The sequence below is a fragment of the Aulostomus chinensis genome, chromosome 8 (assembly GCF_037954235.1).
Source record: "Aulostomus chinensis isolate RoL2024-O1b breed Wild chromosome 8, RoL_Achi_v1.0, whole genome shotgun sequence".
NCBI lineage: Eukaryota > Metazoa > Chordata > Actinopteri > Syngnathiformes > Aulostomidae > Aulostomus > Aulostomus chinensis.
The window spans coordinates 29,496,364-29,518,476 of NC_141327.1; the positions used below are offsets into that span (position 1 = coordinate 29,496,364).

The 22,113-nt window shown below is 48.2% G+C and overlaps 1 protein-coding gene across 2 annotated transcripts; it reads right to left on the bottom strand.

Annotated features, from left to right (window-relative positions):
• Positions 1-34: 34 nt before the first annotated feature.
• Positions 35-21,460, bottom strand: mfng (MFNG O-fucosylpeptide 3-beta-N-acetylglucosaminyltransferase). 2 transcript variants are annotated; one of them, XR_015117662.1, is made up of 10 exons: positions 20,718-21,460; positions 19,864-20,320; positions 14,508-14,553; positions 13,947-14,049; positions 11,526-11,679; positions 8,610-8,695; positions 7,643-7,808; positions 7,158-7,243; positions 186-4,026; positions 81-104 (listed from the first exon to the last, which is right to left on the bottom strand). XR_015117662.1 is itself a non-coding variant. In XM_086212334.1 (8 exons), exons 1-8 carry the CDS (start codon positions 20,209-20,211, stop codon positions 3,975-3,977), a joined length of 1,041 nt encoding a protein of 346 aa, XP_086068460.1. In that variant the 5' UTR covers positions 20,212-20,609; the 3' UTR covers positions 35-3,974. The 2 variants fall into 2 exon arrangements, 1 of the variants encoding a protein (XP_086068460.1); XM_086212334.1 differs by lacking the exon at positions 20,718-21,460 and having other exon boundaries at positions 35-4,026; positions 19,864-20,609.
• Between the last annotated feature and the right edge of the window lie 653 nt (positions 21,461-22,113).

Genomic DNA, 22,113 nt, shown 5'->3' on the forward strand with positions numbered 1-22,113 from the left:
CCCCTTGACTTCATGTGATGGACAGGGGGATGAGAGAGGGTTTTCCTCTGACAGCTCTAACGCTCTGCCTGCTATTGACCTGCTCCTCCGCCACCGTGTTCAGTCTGTCTATGGACAGCCGAGGTCATAAATCTACTGTACAAGGGACACAGACGAGCAGCTGGGTGGAGGATGCAAGAGCATACCGTTCCCTAGCTTGGACGAGCCGCGTTCTCTGGCTGCATGCGTGTACGCAGGAGAGGTTCCTCAGTCATTAGAAGGTGCCGTGCTCCTTCAGCGAGATTAATAGCCATAAATCATATATGGACATTACAAACTACTACTACAGTTGTTGTAATCAGACGAGTGGTGCTGAGATTAATGTCAGCTGCTATCAGCCTTTACTTTCATTCTGGCTCGAAGCATCCATCTTTGTTCGGTTCATACCAGGACTGGGTGACAAACAAGCAGAACGCTCGTTCCTGCAGATTTAATCTGCTCCAAAAAGGTTAATTCAGTCGCTCGCGTTACCAAAAAGAATATGAAGTATACAAAAAAGAAATTCGAAACAAAAATATGATAAAATGTGTCACAGTAGAAAATAGAGTGGACAAAATAATTTTAAAAAATGAGAAGCCTGTCGTATTACAAACAAAGCAGGAATTACACAGAATTTAATTTAAGAAACAATTCAGCGAGTGAGAGTTTGATTTTCTGTTTCTGCCTGTAAGAGTTTGACCGGTGTTTTTTACTCTCTTCGGTTGAGTTCTTCCGTTTGGTAAATTCGCCTTTTTTTTCTTTTGTTGCTTTGATAATTAGATCTCTGATCTCTTCGTCATCTGCCTGCCTCCGCGCTGGAGTTCTGCCTCCACACCGCCGCTAACCCGACTACCTGAACACGTCACGTGTCCTTCGCCGGGAAACTTGTCTCCAACCTCAAGAGGATTTAACTTTTTATTAACAAACAAGCCACCGTTGTGTGACACTTTAATGAGAGTCGAGCAGAAACACGTAGCTGCTCATATGGCCTACATGTGTTTGCTGGGAGTTGTAATTGCATTAAGTCTGAACTGATCATGTTCCAATGCATACACAAATATAATTGGCGGTTGTGTATATTTACTCATGTGGTTTGTAATCAGGTAAATTAAAACCAGACTTCACTTAAAGTTGCAGTGCACTCTTATTTTATCAGCGGTTACAAAAACACTGAAAACAATCTTGACTTAAGAAAACTTCAGCGAGTAAATCAGGGTTGTTTTGGCGTTCTGCAACAGACGGCCCGCTGGTTTGGTTCTGTTACCGCCGCAGCTGCCAGATCAGAGGTGCAACAGTCCCCCCCCATTCTCTCTCTCTGTACTTCCTTACAGATGCAGTTTTACCTCCTTGAATGTTCTGCATAAATGTGAGTGTGTGTTCGTGAAGATTCTCCCTCAAACCCTGCATCGGTTTACCGTTAGCTGCACTGCTAACATCTACCTGATGGTGAGTGTAAAGTTTCTCGCTGTGCTTTATGGAGCAGGCGTGCAAAACAGACCTGGAACTGACGAGTTCGTTATAACAGAACCTGAGTCTCTGAACAAGACTGCTTCTGTCCTGCTGGCGAGAAAACAACCGTCAGCGCCCAAAGAGCTGCAGCAGCTGCACCCACGGGTTACGTGACCATTCACACCTGCACATTTATACCCACCGAGTTAGTATACTTTCTCTGTGCTGCAGGGAAAACAAGTATTTTGCAAAAGTATTTTACCTGTCAAGTACTCACAAGACTTTCCTCCCTCTGGCATCACATCTTGGTGACTCCAAAGGTCAGAAACCTGCTCAGCAGCCCACAGACACTTTAATCTTCCTTTCAACTGTGTTTGTTGATGCCGTCTGTAGCGTTTCATTACCGGGACCTGCAGACCCGGTCCAGCCTGCCGCTTGATTAGGACCACCCACGGGTCCTTCGGGGACTCGAGGGATCCTGCTCCCACTGCAGCCCTCTATTAGGGGGCTATACTCGTCGGTATGATTTTACCGGACCTCACTGAGCCCCCCAGTTCTCACTGGATCGGTTTGCAGCGAAGTGTGAAACAGCTGAGATGAGGATCAGCACCTCTAAATCTGAAGCTGTGGCCCTCAGCAGGAAACTGCTGGATTCCTCACTCAAAGCAGGGAATGAGTCCTGGCCCCACATGACGGAGTTCAGTATCGCAGGGTTTTGTTCCCCAATGAGGGGCCAATGGAGCGTGGGATTGGCCCCAGCAGGCTGGGGGTCTTGCTGCACTGATGTGACAGACGTTACAGACATTCATCACACACACTTAAAAGTATGGAAACTCAGTTTTGTTTCAGAAAACCCAAAATGAAAAGGAAAACTTTTACTGCTACAATTATTCAGGAGTCCCACGTTCAAAATCCACCTCATTAGATTTCCCAGTGACGCTCAGACAGAACTCATCCATATTTGCCTGTAAACTTTGTAGGATGAAAACATCCTTCTCAGGCTGATGGTCCCCACAACAACACTTAAATCCAAGCTTTATCTTTTAAAAACTGGCCTCCCATTTATTAAATCAGACACATTTAGAAAAAAGAACAGTGAAAGGTTCTGTGCTGCAGCCGCAACACTGAGATATTCGTTCTGCATTCTAACACTTGCATGTAGAGTGTTATTTACTCCACAGGGGCACACAGTCATACCTGCACAATCCCAACCACTCTCCATCCACTCTGCACAAGGTCAGCTCCAGAGGCGTTCAGCAGCATATCTGTATTCATCACATCTCCATTCACGGCAAACAAGCCCCTCCGGCAGCGCCGTGTCATCTCTCTGCAGGTACCGGGAACATGGCCTCTGCCTGCTCCTGCTAAACCAACATTTGATTGCGTGCATGTTGTAAGTGAGATTTGTATTCTCATCCTGGACCTGGTCTGTCTGGTTTGATGAGATTCACCCATGGGTGAAATCTGCAGTCAGATGGTGGGAGGGGGTATATATGAAAGATGGACGCTGCACAGGCTCCAGGAAGTGAACCACATTTAGCAGCGGCTGAAACCATGGGAGTCACCACTGGTGGCGAAAAGCAAATCAGACTATAGAAATTCCGACGACACGACTCAACAGCCCACTTGATTTACTCGCTCGGTAAACAGTTTATGCGCTCTAGTTTCTCTCTCTAGTCATCACGAGTCTTCCAGTTCAGCATTTTGTGAATTATGTTCCTATTTAGAGTAAAACAGATGATAAAGCTCGTTCTGCTTCAGCTTGTGACTGACGAGCTTGGCAGCGATTCTGTCCTTTGGTGTTCAGAGGCGTCTTAGCCTCGTGTGGCTGCCGGGAACACAGTCGGTTCTTCATGACTTCAAAGTTTCTTTACAAGGAAGTTAAATCAAAGCCACGGCTGCGCTAACAGTGCAGCTAACGGTGGCTATGGAACGGCCAAGCAGACACGCTGTTCCCTCACATCACGAATCAGGAGTGAGGTTAATCCAGACTCTAAACTGACCGTAGGCGTGGCTGGGAGAGCCAATGGTTGTCTGTCTCTATGTGTTGGCCCTGCCATGGACTGGTGACCTGTCCAGGGGGAAGGCTGCTGGGATAGGCTCCACCCCCACCACCCTGAACAGTAGAAGAAGGAGAAGATGGAGGGATGGATGGATGATGGATGGATGGATGGGTGGATGATTAAAGGAGAAAATATTTATTTAACATGACTCCACAGACGTATGTGAAGATTTTAAACCATCTAATTTCCCTTTTGTCAACAAGTGTTGAATGTCAAAATGCAAAAAGAGATACATTTAAGTTGTTTTTTTCTCGGAGGAAACTTTGAAGCAGGAGACAAACTGAGCGAATGTTCTCGTGTCTGCATCTCTACACGGCTCCATCGAGCTGAATCCAAGTACTTCTCCTTTGAATTTTGACACACAGTTAAGGCCTTCAGAGAAAGTATATCATCCTGCAGGGTCAGGAGGTTTTTTGGAGTAATGTTCCATCTTCTGTGAGGAGCTCAAGGACACCAGCTCGTGAAAGGGTACAGCATGCAGTGGACGGTCTTAAACCTGAGGAAGACAAACATCCAGGGTCACATGATGAGTTCAGCGCTGACAGCTGGGAAACTGCAGGAGTTTTTTTCTGTTTCGTTTTACAGAGAATGTGTTGAATCACTGATGGAAATGAAAAGAAATCTATATTTTTTCACCCAGGAGGTACGTATAAATGCCACAAAAAAAAAAAAGCCATTGAGCAGCAAAGTAATGAGGCAGCCATTCTACACCAGTCAAAACATTGCTGTTTGTGTGGCTACAATAAACAGAGACAGAAGTTGAGCAGGTTCAGACAGAGAAATGCAGGCTGAGCTGCATTTTAACCACCGCGTGGGTAAGAGGATCATCTGAGAAAAACATGGTGAGACATGGTACTACTAGGAAGCACTCCCTAAGTACTACCTGAGGCGACACGGTTACAGAGTATGAATCAACACAGGATCATCCAGATCAGTCTGATCCAGACCGCTGGCCGGTAATATGACCCGTCCTTCCACCAAAATCCATCCAAATCTCTCTCTTCTTTTTTTTTTTCAAGGTTTTTAGAGAGAGACAAACAAACAGGCTGGCGATCACATGACCTCCTTGACTCGGTGCATGCATTTATGATTCAGAGGACGCTCAGATGTCTGAAGCTGAAGCAGCTAATGAAGCTTTGACTCCAGGAGAGATTGGATTCATTTATTATTTAGCGCGTGTTCAGATCCATCTGATCTCTGCAGCCTGGACAGAAGCAACGGGACCATCCAGACACCAATAATGGCGTGGCTCTGTGTGTGTGCGTGCGTGTGCTGCAGAATCAACTGCAGTGTTTGTATGTCTGCGGCGTGTTGAAATGGACATGGAGTTATCGGTGACTTTGTGTCGTCCTCTAACTGCAGCCAGGCTGCGACAGCCCTGATACTGATGATCTGCTGCTGCAAACGCAGAGGACACAACAGAGGCTAAAAATAGTCCAGCAGCTGTACCTAATGATGTGACACCGGACTAAAAGATCAACAAAAAACTACCGAAAGACTCATTTGAGAGTTTCTCCCTCTGGCAAGGAATTTTTTTTGGTCCTTTGTGTGGTCAGCGGGTAATTTCAAAAACATCTTATTTATTGAATCGCCTGTCATTTTTGTGGAAAGGACAAAAAGAGCAAGTGAATAATATTTTGCATGGAATTATTGAACAGATTTGAATAAATTTAGCATGTTTTTTTTTTGTCCTTGAGAGGATGTGGCTCTGATCTGCTGTCGTCATCCTCATCAACAGGGCTGCACCTGTCGTGAATCATGATGTTGGCTCGGCTTTAAAGGATTTACGAACACCAAAGACGTCTCAATTTAAACATCGCTGCCTTTTACCTCTCAAACTTCACTTTCTGTCCTTGAATTTAATGTTTCAAAAGTTTAGTTATATATATTGAAATCGAATATCTGCCAATACTAGAACTTTTTCCTTATTATTATTATTAGTAGTAGTAGTTGTTGTAGTAGAAGTCGTAGTAGTAAGTCAGTAAGTAGACCACTTGGTATTATTTCGTAGTGTTTGGGGGTAAATGAGCTTTCACAGTCACAAGCAACCTGCTGTAAGTTTTCTGGCAGGTAAAAATGTCAGTATTTCCGCTCCATATGCAGTAAAACAGTTCAGAGGCTACCTCAGCATCACATCCGCTCCATCAACTACTGCAACGTCAAGGGTGCTCTCATTGTTCGCTGCTAGCAAGGCTACTTTGTTGGGTCTTAGGAGTGTTAGCCAAGCTAGCTGGATCGCAGCCTCCACGGAGCTTTCATTTCGCCGCGCGGCTAATATTAGCCCATCGCGCTGTGTTGAGAAGCCCTCAAACGACCGGTGAAGGTCAGTTTGCAAACAATGAACGCAGGAAAAGATGGAAATAACTTCTTTTGTTTCGTTTTTTTAGGGTTAGGCTTAGCAGTTAGCATTTGCGGTGGTACCTGCCTACTCCATTAGGTCCAATTAGGCTGTTTGTGGCGACCATTCTGCTTCAGTTGGGAAAACTCTGGCTGGCTTGTATCTGAACAGAAACCTAGTTAACCTGTAAAAATGTACAACAAATGCATAAAGAACTATTCAGAGAAAGAGCTGAACAGGACTGCTAATGCATGGTCCCAATCTAGCTAACTAGCTAGCTAGTTCCCAAGCTGATGTTGCAAGTTCATGCCAGCGATGTTCTGATTTGCAGCAACCAATCGTGGCAGCTCCTCACATATCGAGCAGGTCCAGCTTGAACACTTGGCAGTATTACAAGAACACGTCATCAAGCAGATCTGATCTGGTCAAACCCTGTCAGACAAGGCTGTTAGACCGCGTTCTCTGGATGGGTGTCATCAGTCCACGTCCTGTGCTGATGACACCGTCTTTCATTTGCTAACCTGCTCAAGGACTGTGGATAAAAAAATTAGCTGGTCTAACTAAGCTTGGCACAATGACAGTGACTGACGTGTTGATTAATGTGCTCCGTCCCTGAGGAGTAAATTAGGAATATTCAGTCCTATGGTGTTTTATTCAGCAGAAACCAAGACTGGACCACTGGGAACCCAAGAGCAGCTGAGGTCCTGTGAATGAGAGTTGCATTTCTAAACCTGGTCAATTATAAAGTTTCCAACTTATTTCTCTCGTGCCTTTATGGTTTTGGATGGGATTTTTTTTTTTTACTATTTATGTTCTTCCACAAAAAGACACGATGAAGTCTGGAAGCCAAACCGACACGGTGAGGTTCAGGGAACAGCTGACTTGCTCCTTTACGGCTCCAACAATCCTGACCGGAACAAATGGAAAGAGCTGGCGGCCGAGTGTTTACCGAGCTACGTTCCTACAGGGCGACGTGGGAAGACTGGGACAGACAAACACGTCTCATGGAACAGCCTTCATCTCTGACGGAACTCAGAACAGAATGAGCCAGAGCTGCAGGACTGCTGCGTCTTCTGGTCCAGGCAAAAACCAGCGCTGGGAATGTCTGAGCGTTGAAGCATGGACGCATCTGCTCCACCAGGATCCTGATGGGTCACATGACATGCCGCAGTCCTAGAACGTAACTCCCACACTAGTATGTGCTTTGTGTCGTACGCACATGGACTCGATGTGCTCTAGACCAGATCTCCCTTAGACACGGAACCCAGTGAGTGCTTGTTCCTACTGACCTGGAGGGATCCTGCTCTCTGGAGAAGCGTCCTTTCACCTCGATGCTGTTCATCTTGTTCTCAAATATTCCATAACTCAGAGTCACCTGCAGGAAAGGAGGCACAAACCAAAGCAGAAAGCTGTCGGCCATTTTGGTGAGGACCAATGGGAGTTGTTCACCGTTGAAACTGACGCTATATTGGATGGTTCCTCCTCCCACCTGTGCACCACAACCTGCCCCACATGGGGTTGTTTGTTTTATTCCATCTTTAGTCTCATGTTTCATGATATGGAGTCAAGTTATGTTTGGCCTCTTGTCAGTTACCCTCATTTACACGTCGCTGTCTGTACATGTGAGAGCCAGCTGGAGTCAGTTGATTCCTGTGGAAACATCCATAATCTCCAAAAATAGAGATCCTCCTCCTGTCTTTGTTCTTGCGTGTGTGCGTGTGTGTGTGTGTGTGTGTGTGTGTGTGTGTGTGTGTGTGTGTGTGTGTGTTCCCACCTGGTGTGGTATGAGTCTGTGTCTGATCAGCAGCAGGTTCTCCAGGTGAGAGTGAAATAAATGACAGTGGACCATCGAGATTCCCAGCCTCTTCTCCACAATGAAGCCCACTGTGCAGTCGTCAGGGAGACGGATTGTAGCCGACGTTTGCTCAAAGCGGGAGCCACTGCGTGCGTATGTACACACACACACACACACACACACACACACACACACACACACACACACACACAAACACACCCTGAATGAACACACTGTCCTTTCTTGACTGTTAAAACTTGCCAGAGCTTTTCAAGACTTCTCAGCGTTCGACTTCATCCATCAATTGTTATAAAGAACAATTTTGTTACCAAACACATCAGGATTTTTCCACCCCTCAGTTTAGTCTTACAGACGGGGGGGCAACTGGCCCTTTGCTCATATGAACGATTTAGCATTCATTCATTTTTCGATTGCATGCCCGTCCTCAAGCACTCAGGAACAATTATGACGACAGTCTTTGAATCTTTGAGGCCGCCTCCTCTGGCACCACATGCTTGGCTGCTCAGAACAACATAGCGAACAACACTTTTGCACATTGTTTCTCCTGAAGTCTGTGTTGGTGTATTTTTTGGTCACTGAAGTGTGTTTTTACACCTGCACACCAAACATCTACAACATAGTTAATGTCATTTACATATTGACTGGATGGTTTCAGATCCACGGCCGTGCGAGGAGTCTGTCCCTGCACTCGCCTGGAGGACAAAAAAACATCTAAAAATTCAGGGTATATTTAAGAAACAATTGCAACACAGTGCAATTTGCAGTTCATGAGCTCAAACCTCCAGAACAGTGGCGCCTGAAGGAAAATCTAATCAAACCTGGGTTGAGAGGCGGGAACCTGCACTTCTCAGGTGAGATGAATGCAAAATACACAAGTAGATTTGTTCTTGGACTTTCCTCGGAGTTCCGGCGTTGTGCTACGTACCTGGCCCAGGGCGCCATCTTCTCGGCCAGGCGTCGGCTCAGACAGAACCCGGCTCCTCCTGTTGCGAACCAGAAACGAACTTCCCTCTGAGAGAACACGAGAGTGCGCAGGTGAGCTATCAACATCAAACTCTCCGACTCCTCCTCCAACACCCCAGGGGTGAGATTCTCCCGTCTCTGAGCTGCAGGGTTTGTTCAGTGTGTGTTTGTCAGCTCCTGCGTTGTGTAACTCTCCTGCAGCTGCAGAGGCAGAGACGCGTCCAAGGTAGAATGACTCACCGGGGAATAAAACCAAGCAAATCCACAAAGAATCCGTGAAATATGGAGGACACAAAATCTTTATGCACAAATATAAAAAATCCATAAACATTGATATTAGGAATATTCTTCAAACTGGTCATTCTCCCCGACGCTCGTCATGTAGAGAGACTACCATCATAAATATCATCTGCTCACTCAGGTCTCCAGCGGGTCTGTGTGCTCTCATCCCGCAGTGTAAACAGCTGAGAGGATATTTTAATAGTGGAAATATCTTCCTGCTGCTGTTTGTGTGTCACAATTCATGAAACACGCTTTTACGGAACGTGCCAGGATGTTCGGGGCGCCACATCTTTCATTTGAGCTTTCTGGTGCGGTGACTCTCTTCTCTCCCTCTCCACTCTCTTCCATTTGTCCTCCCTGAACTTCCCAGTAATTGTGCTTTTCTCTCATTTTCATTTTTCCGTCCCTACGTTTCCAACCCCGTGGACAGGCCCCACGTGCTCTCCGAGCTTCCTCGTACGTTTCCTGTCATTGCGTCCCTCCTGTCTCTTTCCCTTGCCAGCTCCTCTAATGCTCTCTCTTTCTCTCGTTCATTTCCATCCTCCCGACATTTTTGTCATCCCTCATCTCATCTGGGCTGTTCGTCTCCCCATCACCTTCCTGTTAACTACCATTTAATCCCCTGAGGGGTTTTTAAGTCCTTTCTTGTTCCTAAGCCATTCCTCCCCAATCATGATCTTTCATCTCCTCTTTTTTCCTTTTAAAAGTCGGTCTTTTGTTATTGTTTTCTCTTTCTCTCTCTCGCTTCCTTTCCTCTCTTGTCGTCCTTCTCAAGCCTCACATCAGTGACAGAAAATCGAAAAAGATAGACACTGAGATGTAAGAACAGAAGAGGAGGAGACAGAGGGGAGCCTGACATTTATTTTGTTTCCCGACTTCAGCAAAGGAGGGAAAACGACGAGAAATGAGAGGGAAAGACAGACGTGAGCGAGGGCTACGCATTGGAGAACGGGAACAAAGGGAAGGAAGGATAAATAAAGATCTATTTTTCAGTGTAAATGGTGCAATCAGGGAGCGGAGGGGAGCACAAGGGAGATGGAGAGCGTCATCTCAGAAAACTGCAAATGCAGGAAGGCGGCGACATTCATCGCGGCCGCTGGAATCACGGTGCACTCGAACTCAAAAGGAGCATTAATTGTAGTGAGCACGTGAACTCAGGGACACAGACACCTATCGACCACCTGCGGTTCGACAACCACCTTCCCCAAGGGAGTCTTTCTCATTGTGTGTGTGTGTTACCACAAATCGATTCCCCAACAAGGCACTAATCACTCATTGATCCTCTTCAATCTGAAAACCCGTCCCACGGGAACAAAAGCCGCAGAGCTTCCTGCACCTTCACGGTCCTCATCGCATCGCCCCACCGCATCCCGTCACCGGCAGCAGGTATGAAAGCACGGGAAGTATGGATCTGAATGTGAGCGGTTCAGCTGACTGGGCTGCATTCCAACATAAAACCAATAGGAAAAGACCTGAGCTTTGTTCCTCACATCATCGGGGCTGCCCTTCAGAGAACCACCGCCAGAGAAGTTGGAGACGCAGCCGACGAAAACAAGCTACGTGTCAAAGAGAGTTTGGAACCCGAGTGCAGAAGACAGACGGCACCACAGCGAGGAACTGGAATTTATTTGTGCTAAAGGTACAAAACAAAGAATCAACAACGGGATAAAACTGTCAAAGCCTGATTGAAAAAGCAAAGAAAGGAGGAACTGACGGAGTAAAATACAACTGAGCGACCGAGGGTGAGGAGGGATGCATGGATGGAGGGATGATGGAGGGATGATGGAGGGATGTGAGGGCCGGCGAGCACACAAAGGAAAGAGGCTTGCACGTGGGATCCGAGGGTTCGTGGTTTTTGAGGATTCATCGCAAGTTCAGACTTCCACTGAACCCTTTTTTATAATGAGGTTTGTTTTTGTGTCTTTTAAAGCTTCAAGAACTGAACTGCTCTCACCTCCACCAGAGTCCTGGGCAACAACTGAGACCGCAGATGCAGTCAGGAGCAAAACCTCTGAGCCAGAAGGAGAGAGTGAAGAGGAAGAGAAGGAGACGATGGGAAAACTGAATTTAAATGAAGAGAAGGAGATAAAGAACCTCAGGAGGCACGACAACAAGAAAAGATAAATCAGAGTTTGAGACAGTAACGTCCCAGAGAGGGGTCACCCTGCCTTTAAGAGCTATCAGTACGCATAGGAGAGACGGTGCCGGGGAGCCCTGGACAGCCCCATATGTCAGCAAGAAAATGAAAGAAGAACTTGCACGTGCGGCTCATTCAAGAAACGCTGCAGTCTCCTGAAAGCGGCGCCGGCCCCAGCGTTCTATGTTCCACACCCGTTCGTGGGTCGATCCTGTTTCCAGTTCTGTGTTGGGATGATGGACAAGACGTTTGCAGCTCACAATCACTCATTCTTTCAGGTTAGGATTTGCTGGAAGTCTGTTGACACTGGAAGCCTGTTGACACTGGAAGCCTGACCCCGGCTCGGCCTTGCCAGGTGTTTTAAGCTACCTAATGACACATGAATCCCCTTCAGATGCAAAACTGTTCAGAAAGTCAATTTCAGGGGGAACATTTTTAATTTGGCAGAAGCTAAATTACCGTTTTATTTCCCTTCAGTAGCTCGTGAGCAGTGATGGGCTTGTCCAGGCTCGGTTTGCCCACGTAGATGTCGCTGTCCGGGGGGAAAGCCGAGAGCAGCGAGAGGAGGGCCTCCGGGTTGACGTAGTTGTCATCGTCCACGTGACAAAACCACCTGAGTACAAAAACCAAGCTTTAATATCTTCATGTTGTGTTACTGTCCATGTTTCCTCTCCCACCTGGCTAATAGCAAACACCACTTACACCAGTATCATCAGATTTATCTCTAATTTCACACCACAACCTCCGTAGGATGATTCACTCCACATCTGGAAAGTCTGAAGAGGCGTGCAAACAAAACATTTATCCATACTCGTTAGCAGAGAGCTAATCAGAGGTAGCCAGATCGGCCTGAGCTCGTCTGATGTAAATGCTGACGAACATCCATTCAACAGTAGAGAAGAGGAGTAAGGAGGGATGCCTGGGTGTAGTTATTCCCAGTTAGAGGCTCTTCTTCTGAAAACAAACTTCCTTCTAAAAGTTCAGTTCAACAGCAAACACAAACACCCAAAACTGGAGTGCTGGCGTCTCCTCCTGTCCTCCCCTCGGAAGTCATTTCTCTTCGTCGCCGTGTGACTGATCAAGCTGCTTGATTTCTGCTACCAGTTTAATGACGGGACGCCATGTCGGAGCTTCAATCCAAACCAAACACGCCGCCGTTACCACAGCTTGGAAGTTCTGGTACCAAAGTGAAGTTCGGTCAACGACATTGAAACAGCTTCGCTCCAGCAGCCACACCCGCGACGACCGGGCTAGGAGTGGAGCTCGCAATCGAACAGAAACACTCATTTTCTCTGCCGTCTTTTTACAAGACGACAGCAGCGCCAGCCTCTCTCTCTCTCTCTCACACACACACACACACACACCAAAGACAAGCTGTTAGGCTTTATTGTGTTTCTCGAGAATTAAAAACTATGACCAAATATCAACAACACGTTATCCACGAGTCTGTGATGAGAGACCCAGCAGCCTGGAGCAGCGGTGGAGAACTCCTCCCATCACTCAGGGCCTGGAGACTCCAAAGACAGGGCGAAGTACAGGAATCACTCTGACTTTGACTTGACATGGACTTTGAGCTCTGACTAGTATTCAAGCCGGTGGAGTAAACTGGTTAAGCTGAGGTCAAATGAACAGACGACAGCGTCGATCCGGCTGAGAGCTGCAGACAGGAGCTGTTGTGGCATTTGGCTTCTTCTCAAGGACGAGCACAGTTAAGCCAGCAGGAAGTGCCTCCTGAATGGCTGACGCAGGCAAGCCTCCATTTTCATGACAGCCACGTTCACACAATGACTTGTGACATTTAACAGCAACTCATCCTGATTCGTTCCGTCTGGGGAAACGGGAGTCAGCCAGCGGAGGGAACAGCCGTCTTTGGAATCCCGCTCGTGGAAATTGCAGCACAGATGTGAGTGTGTGTGTGTGTGTGTGTGTGTGTGTGTGTGTGTGTGTGTGTGTGTGTGTGCGGAGAGGCCTGGCTGGGATTTTACACTTTCCTAAGAGGGTGAAAGGATTTTTTAAGCTGAGACACTAATTGAATGAATTAAATCAGTCGAAGTCAAGGATGAGGAGAAGAAATGAGGTGCGGAGAAAGTTTTCCAACAACTGTCTCAAGTCTGTCTGCCCACTTTTCCTCCCGATATCCAATCGTAACTTGATGAAGATGGAGCGCTGAGGGAGACGCCGCCGTGTAAACTGACCTAACTTTTATGGACGACGTAAGCAATAATCAGAGGAAGACGCGGGGATTTTTCTGATCTTAGTCACATGATTGACGTGTGTTGTCCACTTTAAAGTCCAGCTGCAGGTTTTGCAACATTTTTTCCCAACATGCATCATGACGCTGGTCCGGCTTGCAAACTCCTCTGAGATCAGTTTCCGCGTGATCTTCTTGGGTGGTCCGGCTGAGCGGCGCTGCAGTTACACGACTGAAACACTAGTTGGTGCTTCTGAGCTTCCTGGTGTAGCAAATGCAGCACACGTTGCTGCGTTCGCTGGCTCGGCTTCCTGCACACGGAAGTGCGGCGGTTTTCTTTTGGACCAAAGGAGTCTTGACTGAGACGCCATTTTATCTTAAAAACTGTAGCCTCCTCTTTGTCATCAAACGTCGTCCCTTTACTCGCTCAGACAAATGTCACATGACTGCCAGAAATCACCGTGGATTTCTGCCTGAATCAGAGGACATCCTGCGTTCAGGAGGACAGGAACATGCATTCACTCGAAAGGTTCAGACGGCGCGTGACCGTTGCACGTGAGACTGTCGACGGACTTCTGCTGGGGCTCCCACCTCCACTTTTCCCCGCTGTGATCATTTAAGAGTGTAATCTTAATTCCATCTTCAAATCCAGTGTGAGGGGGAGGGCGGGAGGGTTTCAACGGTCTCACCTCATGTCCGAGGCCATGAAGCCGTCGTACTCTGCCGACATCTTGCAGGACAGAGCCTGCTGGCTGTGGTCTGACTGGCAGCCTGTCACCACCAGGTTATAACCTGCACGCACACACACGCAGGAGAAAGAGGAAGTGTGTTTTATTCATCCGTGTTGTGTCATGATTGTTGTGTCATCTTGTTGTCAGGCATCCTGATGGAAGGATGGAGGACACAGTGAGAGGAGAGCGAGCTGGGAGAAGGAAGACAGGAGAGCACAAGAGTGGAGACAGAGAGAAAAAAGAAAAAAATCAAATTGAAGGAGCACTCAAAGCAGCTGGGGGGGGGGGTCAGACACGCCTACCCAGTTGATGCCAGATGTTTCATAGTAATTGATGGATTGATAAATTGACTGAATTTGTTGATGAATTTAAGAGACACCGAATCCAAGAAAGAACGCCCCCCCCCCCCCGTGACGTCAGATGCTGCACAGACGACAACACACAACAAACACCAACGACCCACAACACCTGAGGATGGAACAGGCAAAGACCGTCAGCTGCACCGCGGCGACCTCGTACCTTCAGAGCTGAGCTCCTCATCCTCCTCGTCTGTGAAGATGAAAGTCTGGACCAAGACACAACAGAGAAACACCAAGAATGAGACCCGTTCAGACGCACAGGTTGTTTACACGTGTCATCATCTGCTGCAAGCCAATGTCTGTGAGGTACCTGCACACACACACACACGCACGCACGCACGCACGCAATCGATATTGTTTTGAATGGAGCAAATTTGATGTGACAAAAACAAGATTCCCCACTGTGAGTGAGAAGAGGAAAAAACTGTTACTGCCACTAGATTCAGAAAACACACACACACACACACACACACACACACACACACACTGAGGTGGTCTAAGCAGCATAAGGTTGAACCAATTTGTTCTTTGGCAGATTAATGAGTCAAATAAGTTTGAAACCACACAGACACACACACACACACACACTCTCACTCTCTCACACACACTCACACCCTGCCAACAGTCTTAGTCACGCTGAGTGAAAGGTGGGGCAACACTGCTCTCTGGTGGTGTAACGGCAGAAAGCACAACCACCTTTGTTTGCAGATCAACCTGCTGGCAGGAACGTTTCTACTTCACCAACTTGAGCTGAACGTGAATTATTTGTTATGTCCTTGTTTGTCCATTGTAGGAAATACTGAAGTGCTGAACTCTTTATTTAGTCTATTTTCTATGATTCTATTCTCTTCTATTCTTATCTGTTCACAAGCCTACAGCATCACTGCACTCTCCTTTATTCCTGTTCTATCCTCTCAGTTATTTGCTGCTCTTGTTCTCTTTACGCTGTGAGAGGCGGACCGAGTCCAGCTACATGTCATTGTACAGAAATGTCCAATGCCAACAAAGAAACCTGATTATTCTCGTCATTGTTAATTTTCTGTGTCCAGTGACGTTCAAACGGTAAAACAACAAACCATGAAAAGCATTGAACAGAAAACTGATAACCCCGAACAAACTACTGCTTCTAAATCCTCCTGAATCTGAAAAAAGAACTGGAACCACATGCAGGTTTCCCCAGAGGAACACATCAAACACCATGAAGGACTCAAGTCTCTCGGTTATTCACCACCATTTCAGAAACCCAGAACCAAAACTAGAACCTAGAACTAGAACCTAAAACCTAAACCTAAACCTAAAATGACTGCAGTACATCTGGAACCCAGAATCTTGAACCGATTTCAAAACGAAGAGATCGTTCTGATACACTCCTGACTGACATCCAGAGCTGAACGTCCATCAGCCAGCAGAGGGCAGCAGAGCCGGCGCGTGTGTGTTAGCAAATTAGCATCATTAGCAAGCACAACAGTGAGCTGTTAGTTCAAAAAGGGAAGAGCAGGTTTTTGTTCTTTCATGTCCGATGGAACAAAACTGCAAAGCTAAAAGCTGAAACCAGAGTTTGTTGGTCGTCAGTAAACGATGGCGGTGTTTCCTCTCATCTCGTGCGGCGCTCCATCGATGCGATGAGTCACCTGTGACATCACTGCACGGCTCCCCCGGTTCTTTGACCAAAGCAACGGTATGTGGAACCTGCTGCTCTCTGGGGCTCTGCAGCTCTGACGCAACTCTTCTGCCTCGTCATCGCTGAAGCACAGGAGGAGTAATGAGCTACCTGGATCGATCCCGCCCGCCGCCACCCTCGCCATTACAACCAGCTCCACCTACATCACCATTAGTTCCCTTCCTTCTGGTCGTAACTCAGACTAAACTTCCTCCACTGGAATCAGTCGACCCGCACTGATGAGTTAGAGAGGACGTGTCCCTGAGGTCAGACGCTCCGGCGTAACTCTGCTGGTTCCTCGCAGTGTTAAACGAGATTTGTCCTCGGCAGAGTAAAAGGACTGCAGTACATCTCCATCCTCCACCAACAGCTCCGACTCCTGGGCTGCACGGAGGGACCTGTGGCACCTGGACTCCCGTGAGGTTCGGGACCCTGCAGGGGCTGCTGGGAATATTGAAGGCTTCAAATTATTTCATGATTTTAGCCAAGTAGGTCTGTGCAGCTGCTGGAGGGCATCACGCAAACATCTGAAGGTCAAAGGACATTTTTACTCAGTAATTAAGAAGTGTTGTTGTTTTTCTGATTCAATGTCACTGGTTTTCTTTTGTCTTTCTAATAAGAGAACGTTTCCAGAGGTAATAAAACCCCAAGTCTCAGCAAGACATGAACACTCCGACTGACGAGTGCTGACACGAGCTGTTGAATTCACTCAGTTAATATTTGTGGCAGCAGCGACGCCGCGCTGGGACGACGCCGCGCTGGGACGACGCCGCGCTGGGACGACGCCGCGCTGGGACGACGCCTCTCCCGCTACGTCTCTATTAGACCGCAGGAACAAGGACCAGATGCAGTTCCAGCAGTTTCAGCCCCACGTGTTTAGCCTCGACTCTCCTGAGGGAATCCATCTCTGGTCGGAGCTCCTGGCCACCAGAAGCATTTCAGCCAGGCGTCTGTACTGGTTTATTGGGAGCAGTGATGGTTTGGCTGCTCGGTCAGGAGGCAGCAGGGACGGCGTGGGTTTGAAGGACGACCCTGAAGTCAGAATCAACCCCGAGGTCCCGCGACCTGAAGCCAGCGTGGATTTTTTTCTTTGGATTTTGGGATTCTTGCAGAGAGAAAAAGAAATCTGTGACAAGCAAATCTTCACTAATGAACCCTCTGTTGATGCTGGGAGCCTGAATGCAACGGTTAGCAGTGCTAAGCTAACGCCAGGGTCACGTGACTTCAAGGTCACCACCACAAAGCTTTCCCCTGATGACCTTTAATGACCTCCGTGACCTCTGGAGGCTCCTTCAGCCTCTTGTCTAACAGAACCTTGAACTCTCCTGGATGAGCTCATCGATCTCTTTCCACTTCTAACCTGCCGACTTCTTCATTGTGGTTCAGGGACACTACTTTTGTTGCAGCTCTTCACATCTTGGGACACTCAACCTCAGACGAGAGCTCTGATGAGCCGTGGAAGAATTTCTGCTCTAATCTCTCTCTTAATCTTCATCCCAAACAGCAAGATTATAATCTGATGGCAGGCACTCGAGGAGTTGGTTGGTAGTCGCGTGCTAACTGAGGCTGAAGGAGCAGAGCTGGTGTGTGTGTGTGTGTGTCTGTGTGTGTGTGTCTGTGTGTGTGTGGTGGAGGGTGGGGAGATGAGGTTCAGACTGTTCTGCAATCTTTTATTCCACTTCCTTTTCTATGACCAGCTTCCGTTTCAGTATTGTTAAGAGTCTCTGCATGGCGGCTGCTTCCCTTCAGCCCAGACAACCTGCCTGCACAACTTCCTGTGTGTGTGTGTGTGTGTGTGTGTGTGTGTGTGTTCTTCTAGTCCTGCTGCTGACACTTGTGTGCAGTAAAGCCCTCCTTCCTTCTCATTGATGATTCAAGTTTTAATTTGCTGTTCATTTCCAAGGTTCCTTGTTTGTAATTAGAGGTTTTTTTTCGTCTAAAACTCATTTAAACCCCAAAACTCCAAATAATTCTGTTGATTAATGAAACGCCAGAACAACGAGGGGACGGCGTCGGGATCCTCTGCTCGGCGTCTAAAAGCACAACAGAAAACGAGAAGTGAGGAGGCCAAAAGTTTCCCTCGCGTGTTTCGCCTGCTTTTAAACAGGAAGTGAATCGCTGTTGCTGCACCGCCCGAGTTCATCAACAGCACGAATACTTGATCGGCAGAACAGAAATCAATACCAGACACAGATTCTGGATGAGGGTCAACACAAAGACATAATAAATACTCTCCAATGACAGGAAAGCAATCTCAAATGACACAAAGTACAAGTATCAGACAGTAGAAAGTACCTGAGAAAATACTTGCGTTCTTGGTTAAAAACTCTCAATCCTGTCGTGGCTGCGGCGCCGCTTCAACGAGGCGACTTGAGTTTCTAGTGAAATGAGCAATAATTCTTTCTGAATGGATTCAGAGTTTTGACAGTAAAATCGCTGTCTCACGATCGAGACGGCGTTTCAGTTTCCTCGTGAAAAAAGGCCATCGACCATCAAGCGTGTTTACAGGTACTAGCATGAAGCACGTCGTCAGGAGATGGCGCTACAGGCGATGCTACGCACAACGGTCGCCATGTAGAAGAAGAGTCGCGACCCGGTCTGAGGAACGAACCTGGAGACAACGGTCGAAGATGTTTGAACACCTGCGGATTTACACTTTAATCTGTTTTCAACGAAGAAAAATCACCTCAAGTTGGAGAAACAACAAACAAACAAACATTATTTTGTGATATTGAAGGAATTTTTTTCCTGTCACCTGATTCCAAACTTCACACATGACAACATGGAGGTGGACCCCCGAATCATTGAGACCATTACACACACTCCAACACACGCAGGCACACACACACCAACACACGTAGGCACACACACACCAACACACACACACCAAAAGACATAGACACACAGACAGACACACACACACCAACAGACATTGGCACACACACACCAACACACACACACCAACACACGTAGGCACACACACACACACAACACACGTAGGCACACACACCAAAAGACAGACACACAGACAGACACACAGACAGACACACAGACACACACAAACACCAACACACGTAGGCACACACACACCAACACACACACACACCAGAAGACATAGACACACACACACCAACACACTAACACACGTAGGTACACACACACACACACACACACCAACAGACATAGGCACACACACACACCCTCACACACACACACCAACAGACATAGGCACACACACACACACACACACACCCTCACACAAGCACACACCCTCACACAAACACACACCCTCACACAAACACACACCCTCACACACACACACACAAACACACAAACACACACCCTCACACACACACACCCTCACAAACACACACCCTCACACAAACACACACCCTCACACACACACCCTCACAAACACACACCCTCACACACACACACACACACACACACACACCCTCACACAAGCACACACCCTCACACAAACACACACCCTCACACAAACACACACCCTCACACACACACACCCTCACAAACACACACCCTCACACACACACACCCTCACAAACACACACCCTCACACAAACACACACCCTCACACACACACACCCTCACAAACACACACCCTCACACACACACACTGAGCTTTGAAAGGTGAAGCCTGTCTCCCACGTGCCTTCACATAAACGATCTCTGCCGTGATCCACCAGCTGACCGAACTCCCCCGGAACCCCCCCCCCCCCCCCAAGAGATCATCTTAATCTCGTTTGAACATTTGACACACATGAGAGAGAGAGAGAGAGAGAGAGAGAGGGAGAGAGAGGGAGGGAGGGAGGGAGGGAGGAATAGTGGCACTCACGTGCGCTTTGGTCCTGGAGATCCAGGTCTCCCTCAGAAGCGCCAGCCGCGTCCCGTGGAACCTCCCGGTCGTCTTCACGGCGATGAAGATGTCCTTCAGCTTCAGCCCGGGCCCGGTGGAGTGAACACCACCCGCGGGCCCTCCGGTGCCACTGCTGTTAACGTGCGGCTCCCCGCGGGGAGCCTGGGGGATGCGGGGCGGGGGCGGGGGCGGGGGCGCACCGGGCACCGCGCGGTGAAACACGAAGGTGGGAAGGTTGTTGGTGCGTAAGTGGAAATCCAGGAACAGGATGATGACGAAGGTGGAGGCCAGCAGCGGCAGCCGCCGGCACGGCCACCTGCGGCGCATGGCCGGGCGCGGAGCTCTAGACCTCCGGGGGCATCAGCGGGGCGTCCCGACAAGTAGCATCATTCGGGTTCAGGTCTGTGGTTCCACGTCTTCTCCTTCCTCCTGGTTCCTAATGAATCAACTCATCATTAAAGTTCAATATTTATAATTAAAAATAAAAAATAAATAAATCCGAGGACTTTTCGGATTTCCACCTGCCGTCTGTTGAGCTGCAGGGCGAAAAAGAGTTCCTCTAAACTTCTAGAAAAAACAGAATGAAAAAGGTGACGCTTCAGCAGTCGGGTGAAGCTCTGAGGCGGTCGCCTCGCGCTCTGCCCCCGTCTGACGGTGTCAAGATCCAACTTCCTGCCAGGTATTTCAAAATAAAACATTTATAGTTTTAGCTTTACTAGAAAATGGCAGGACCAACGTCCGTGGACTCATGAATCCCCCCCCCCCCATGTTTATCCTACCACAGCCCCCCCTCCCCCACCCCCTCACCCCTCCCTCACCCCCAGCACTCTGACCTCTCACACTCTTCATTTATGGCAGGCAGAAACAGCAAACCACAGCAGAACCTTCCACCTGCTTCCTTCCTCCTCAGACTTCGTAATCTTCTGTGTTTTCAACAAAACTACAAAGATAAAAGTCCATATTTGAACTTTTAAAGTGACAACTGAGCAAATATTTAAAAAAAAAAACTACAAGGTGCAGGTCATTCTTCCATCGAGAAAAAAAAGCTCAAAAGCAAAAATAAAGAAGTTAAACGGTCGCCTCACTTTTTTTGTCGTTCTGACAGGAAACAGCGTCTCCGGATCGAAACGTTTGATGTCAAGTTGGGATTTTGAAAAAGAAACTCTCGGAACTCTGTGACCTTCTAGCTTCCTCTTTAGAGTAAATATCAACCAGAAAGTCGATGTGTGTTTGAAATGAAAATCACGGAAGGTCAACAGATGCAGGCCAAGTGGCGAGCAGCTCGGCGTTGTTGTAGTACTGCAAGAAGTAGAAATACCACATCTCAGTGTGGGCTTGTGCCCTTCTCAGTGACCTTGACCTCTGACCACCAAAACCTTCCCGGTTCGGTGGACGTTTGTGGTTAACGCCAGCTTCCCTCATGAGCTCTGTGGGTCATGACCTTTGAACTCAAACAGCTGGTCCTTGCTAGCACAGGTGGCACTAGCAACTGGACGCAGCACTCTGGCGCCATCTACTGCTGGCATGTCTGTGGTTTCCACGGCAACAGCCTCTGGTGGGTCAGCTGCCGGTCCCTCTGATCTGGTCCCTGGTGGCCCCGCCTGTCTGCTGTTCCCTGGTCCCGTCGTCTCTGGAGGCCGGCGCCAAAAAGGAGAAAAAGTTAAATACAATTAATTCACCTCAAACCTTCATCGCCACCTTTGTATATTTGTCTTTTCTCAGCCTTCTCAGCTTCCACGCATCCCTCCATCCCACCCCTCTTCTCTCTCTCCCTCTCTCTCGCGCTCCTCCACTGACCAGCTGCCTACCTCTCCCCTCCCCTGCACCGCTTCCTGGCCCAGGGAAAACCAGTCTGCCCTGCCCCCTCATGGTCCCGCAGGTAAACCAGAGACGCCCAGGGGCACACCCCGACTAGGAGAGGCCCAGGATCGCCTTACGGCCTGACTGAAAAGAGCCCTTTAAAAACAGTGAGTACATCCTGGCCCCGCTCCCAACAAAGAGCCGGGGAGTCGAGGGACCGGACCCTCTTTCAGGTCTTTGTCTGTTCACCTGCTTTGAGTCAAACAGAGACTTGGAGGGCACTCAGGGACTGGGACTGGTGGATCATCACGGTCCCACAGGTGAGGAGGGAGCCTCACAGGGATGTGGCTTCAGAAACCAGAGGAAACCCTAAGAAATGAGACCAGCTTTTAGTTGCAAAGTGAGAAGATTTGGTTTCCTGTGCTGCTG

Bases quoted from the DNA above. Each gene is read 5' to 3' on its own strand.
- mfng (XM_086212334.1), bottom strand. From the start codon at position 20,211: ATGCGCCGCAGGTGGCCGTGCCGGCGGCTGCCGCTGCTGGCCTCCACC. The intron at 8,696-11,525 runs GTAATTTAGCTT...GTGTTCTCTCAG, and splicing joins TACTGAAGGGAAATAAAACG to AGGGAAGTTCGTTTCTGGTT. The intron at 4,027-7,157 runs GTCAGTAGGAAC...TGTCTTCCTCAG, and splicing joins AGAGAGCAGGATCCCTCCAG to GTTTAAGACCGTCCACTGCA.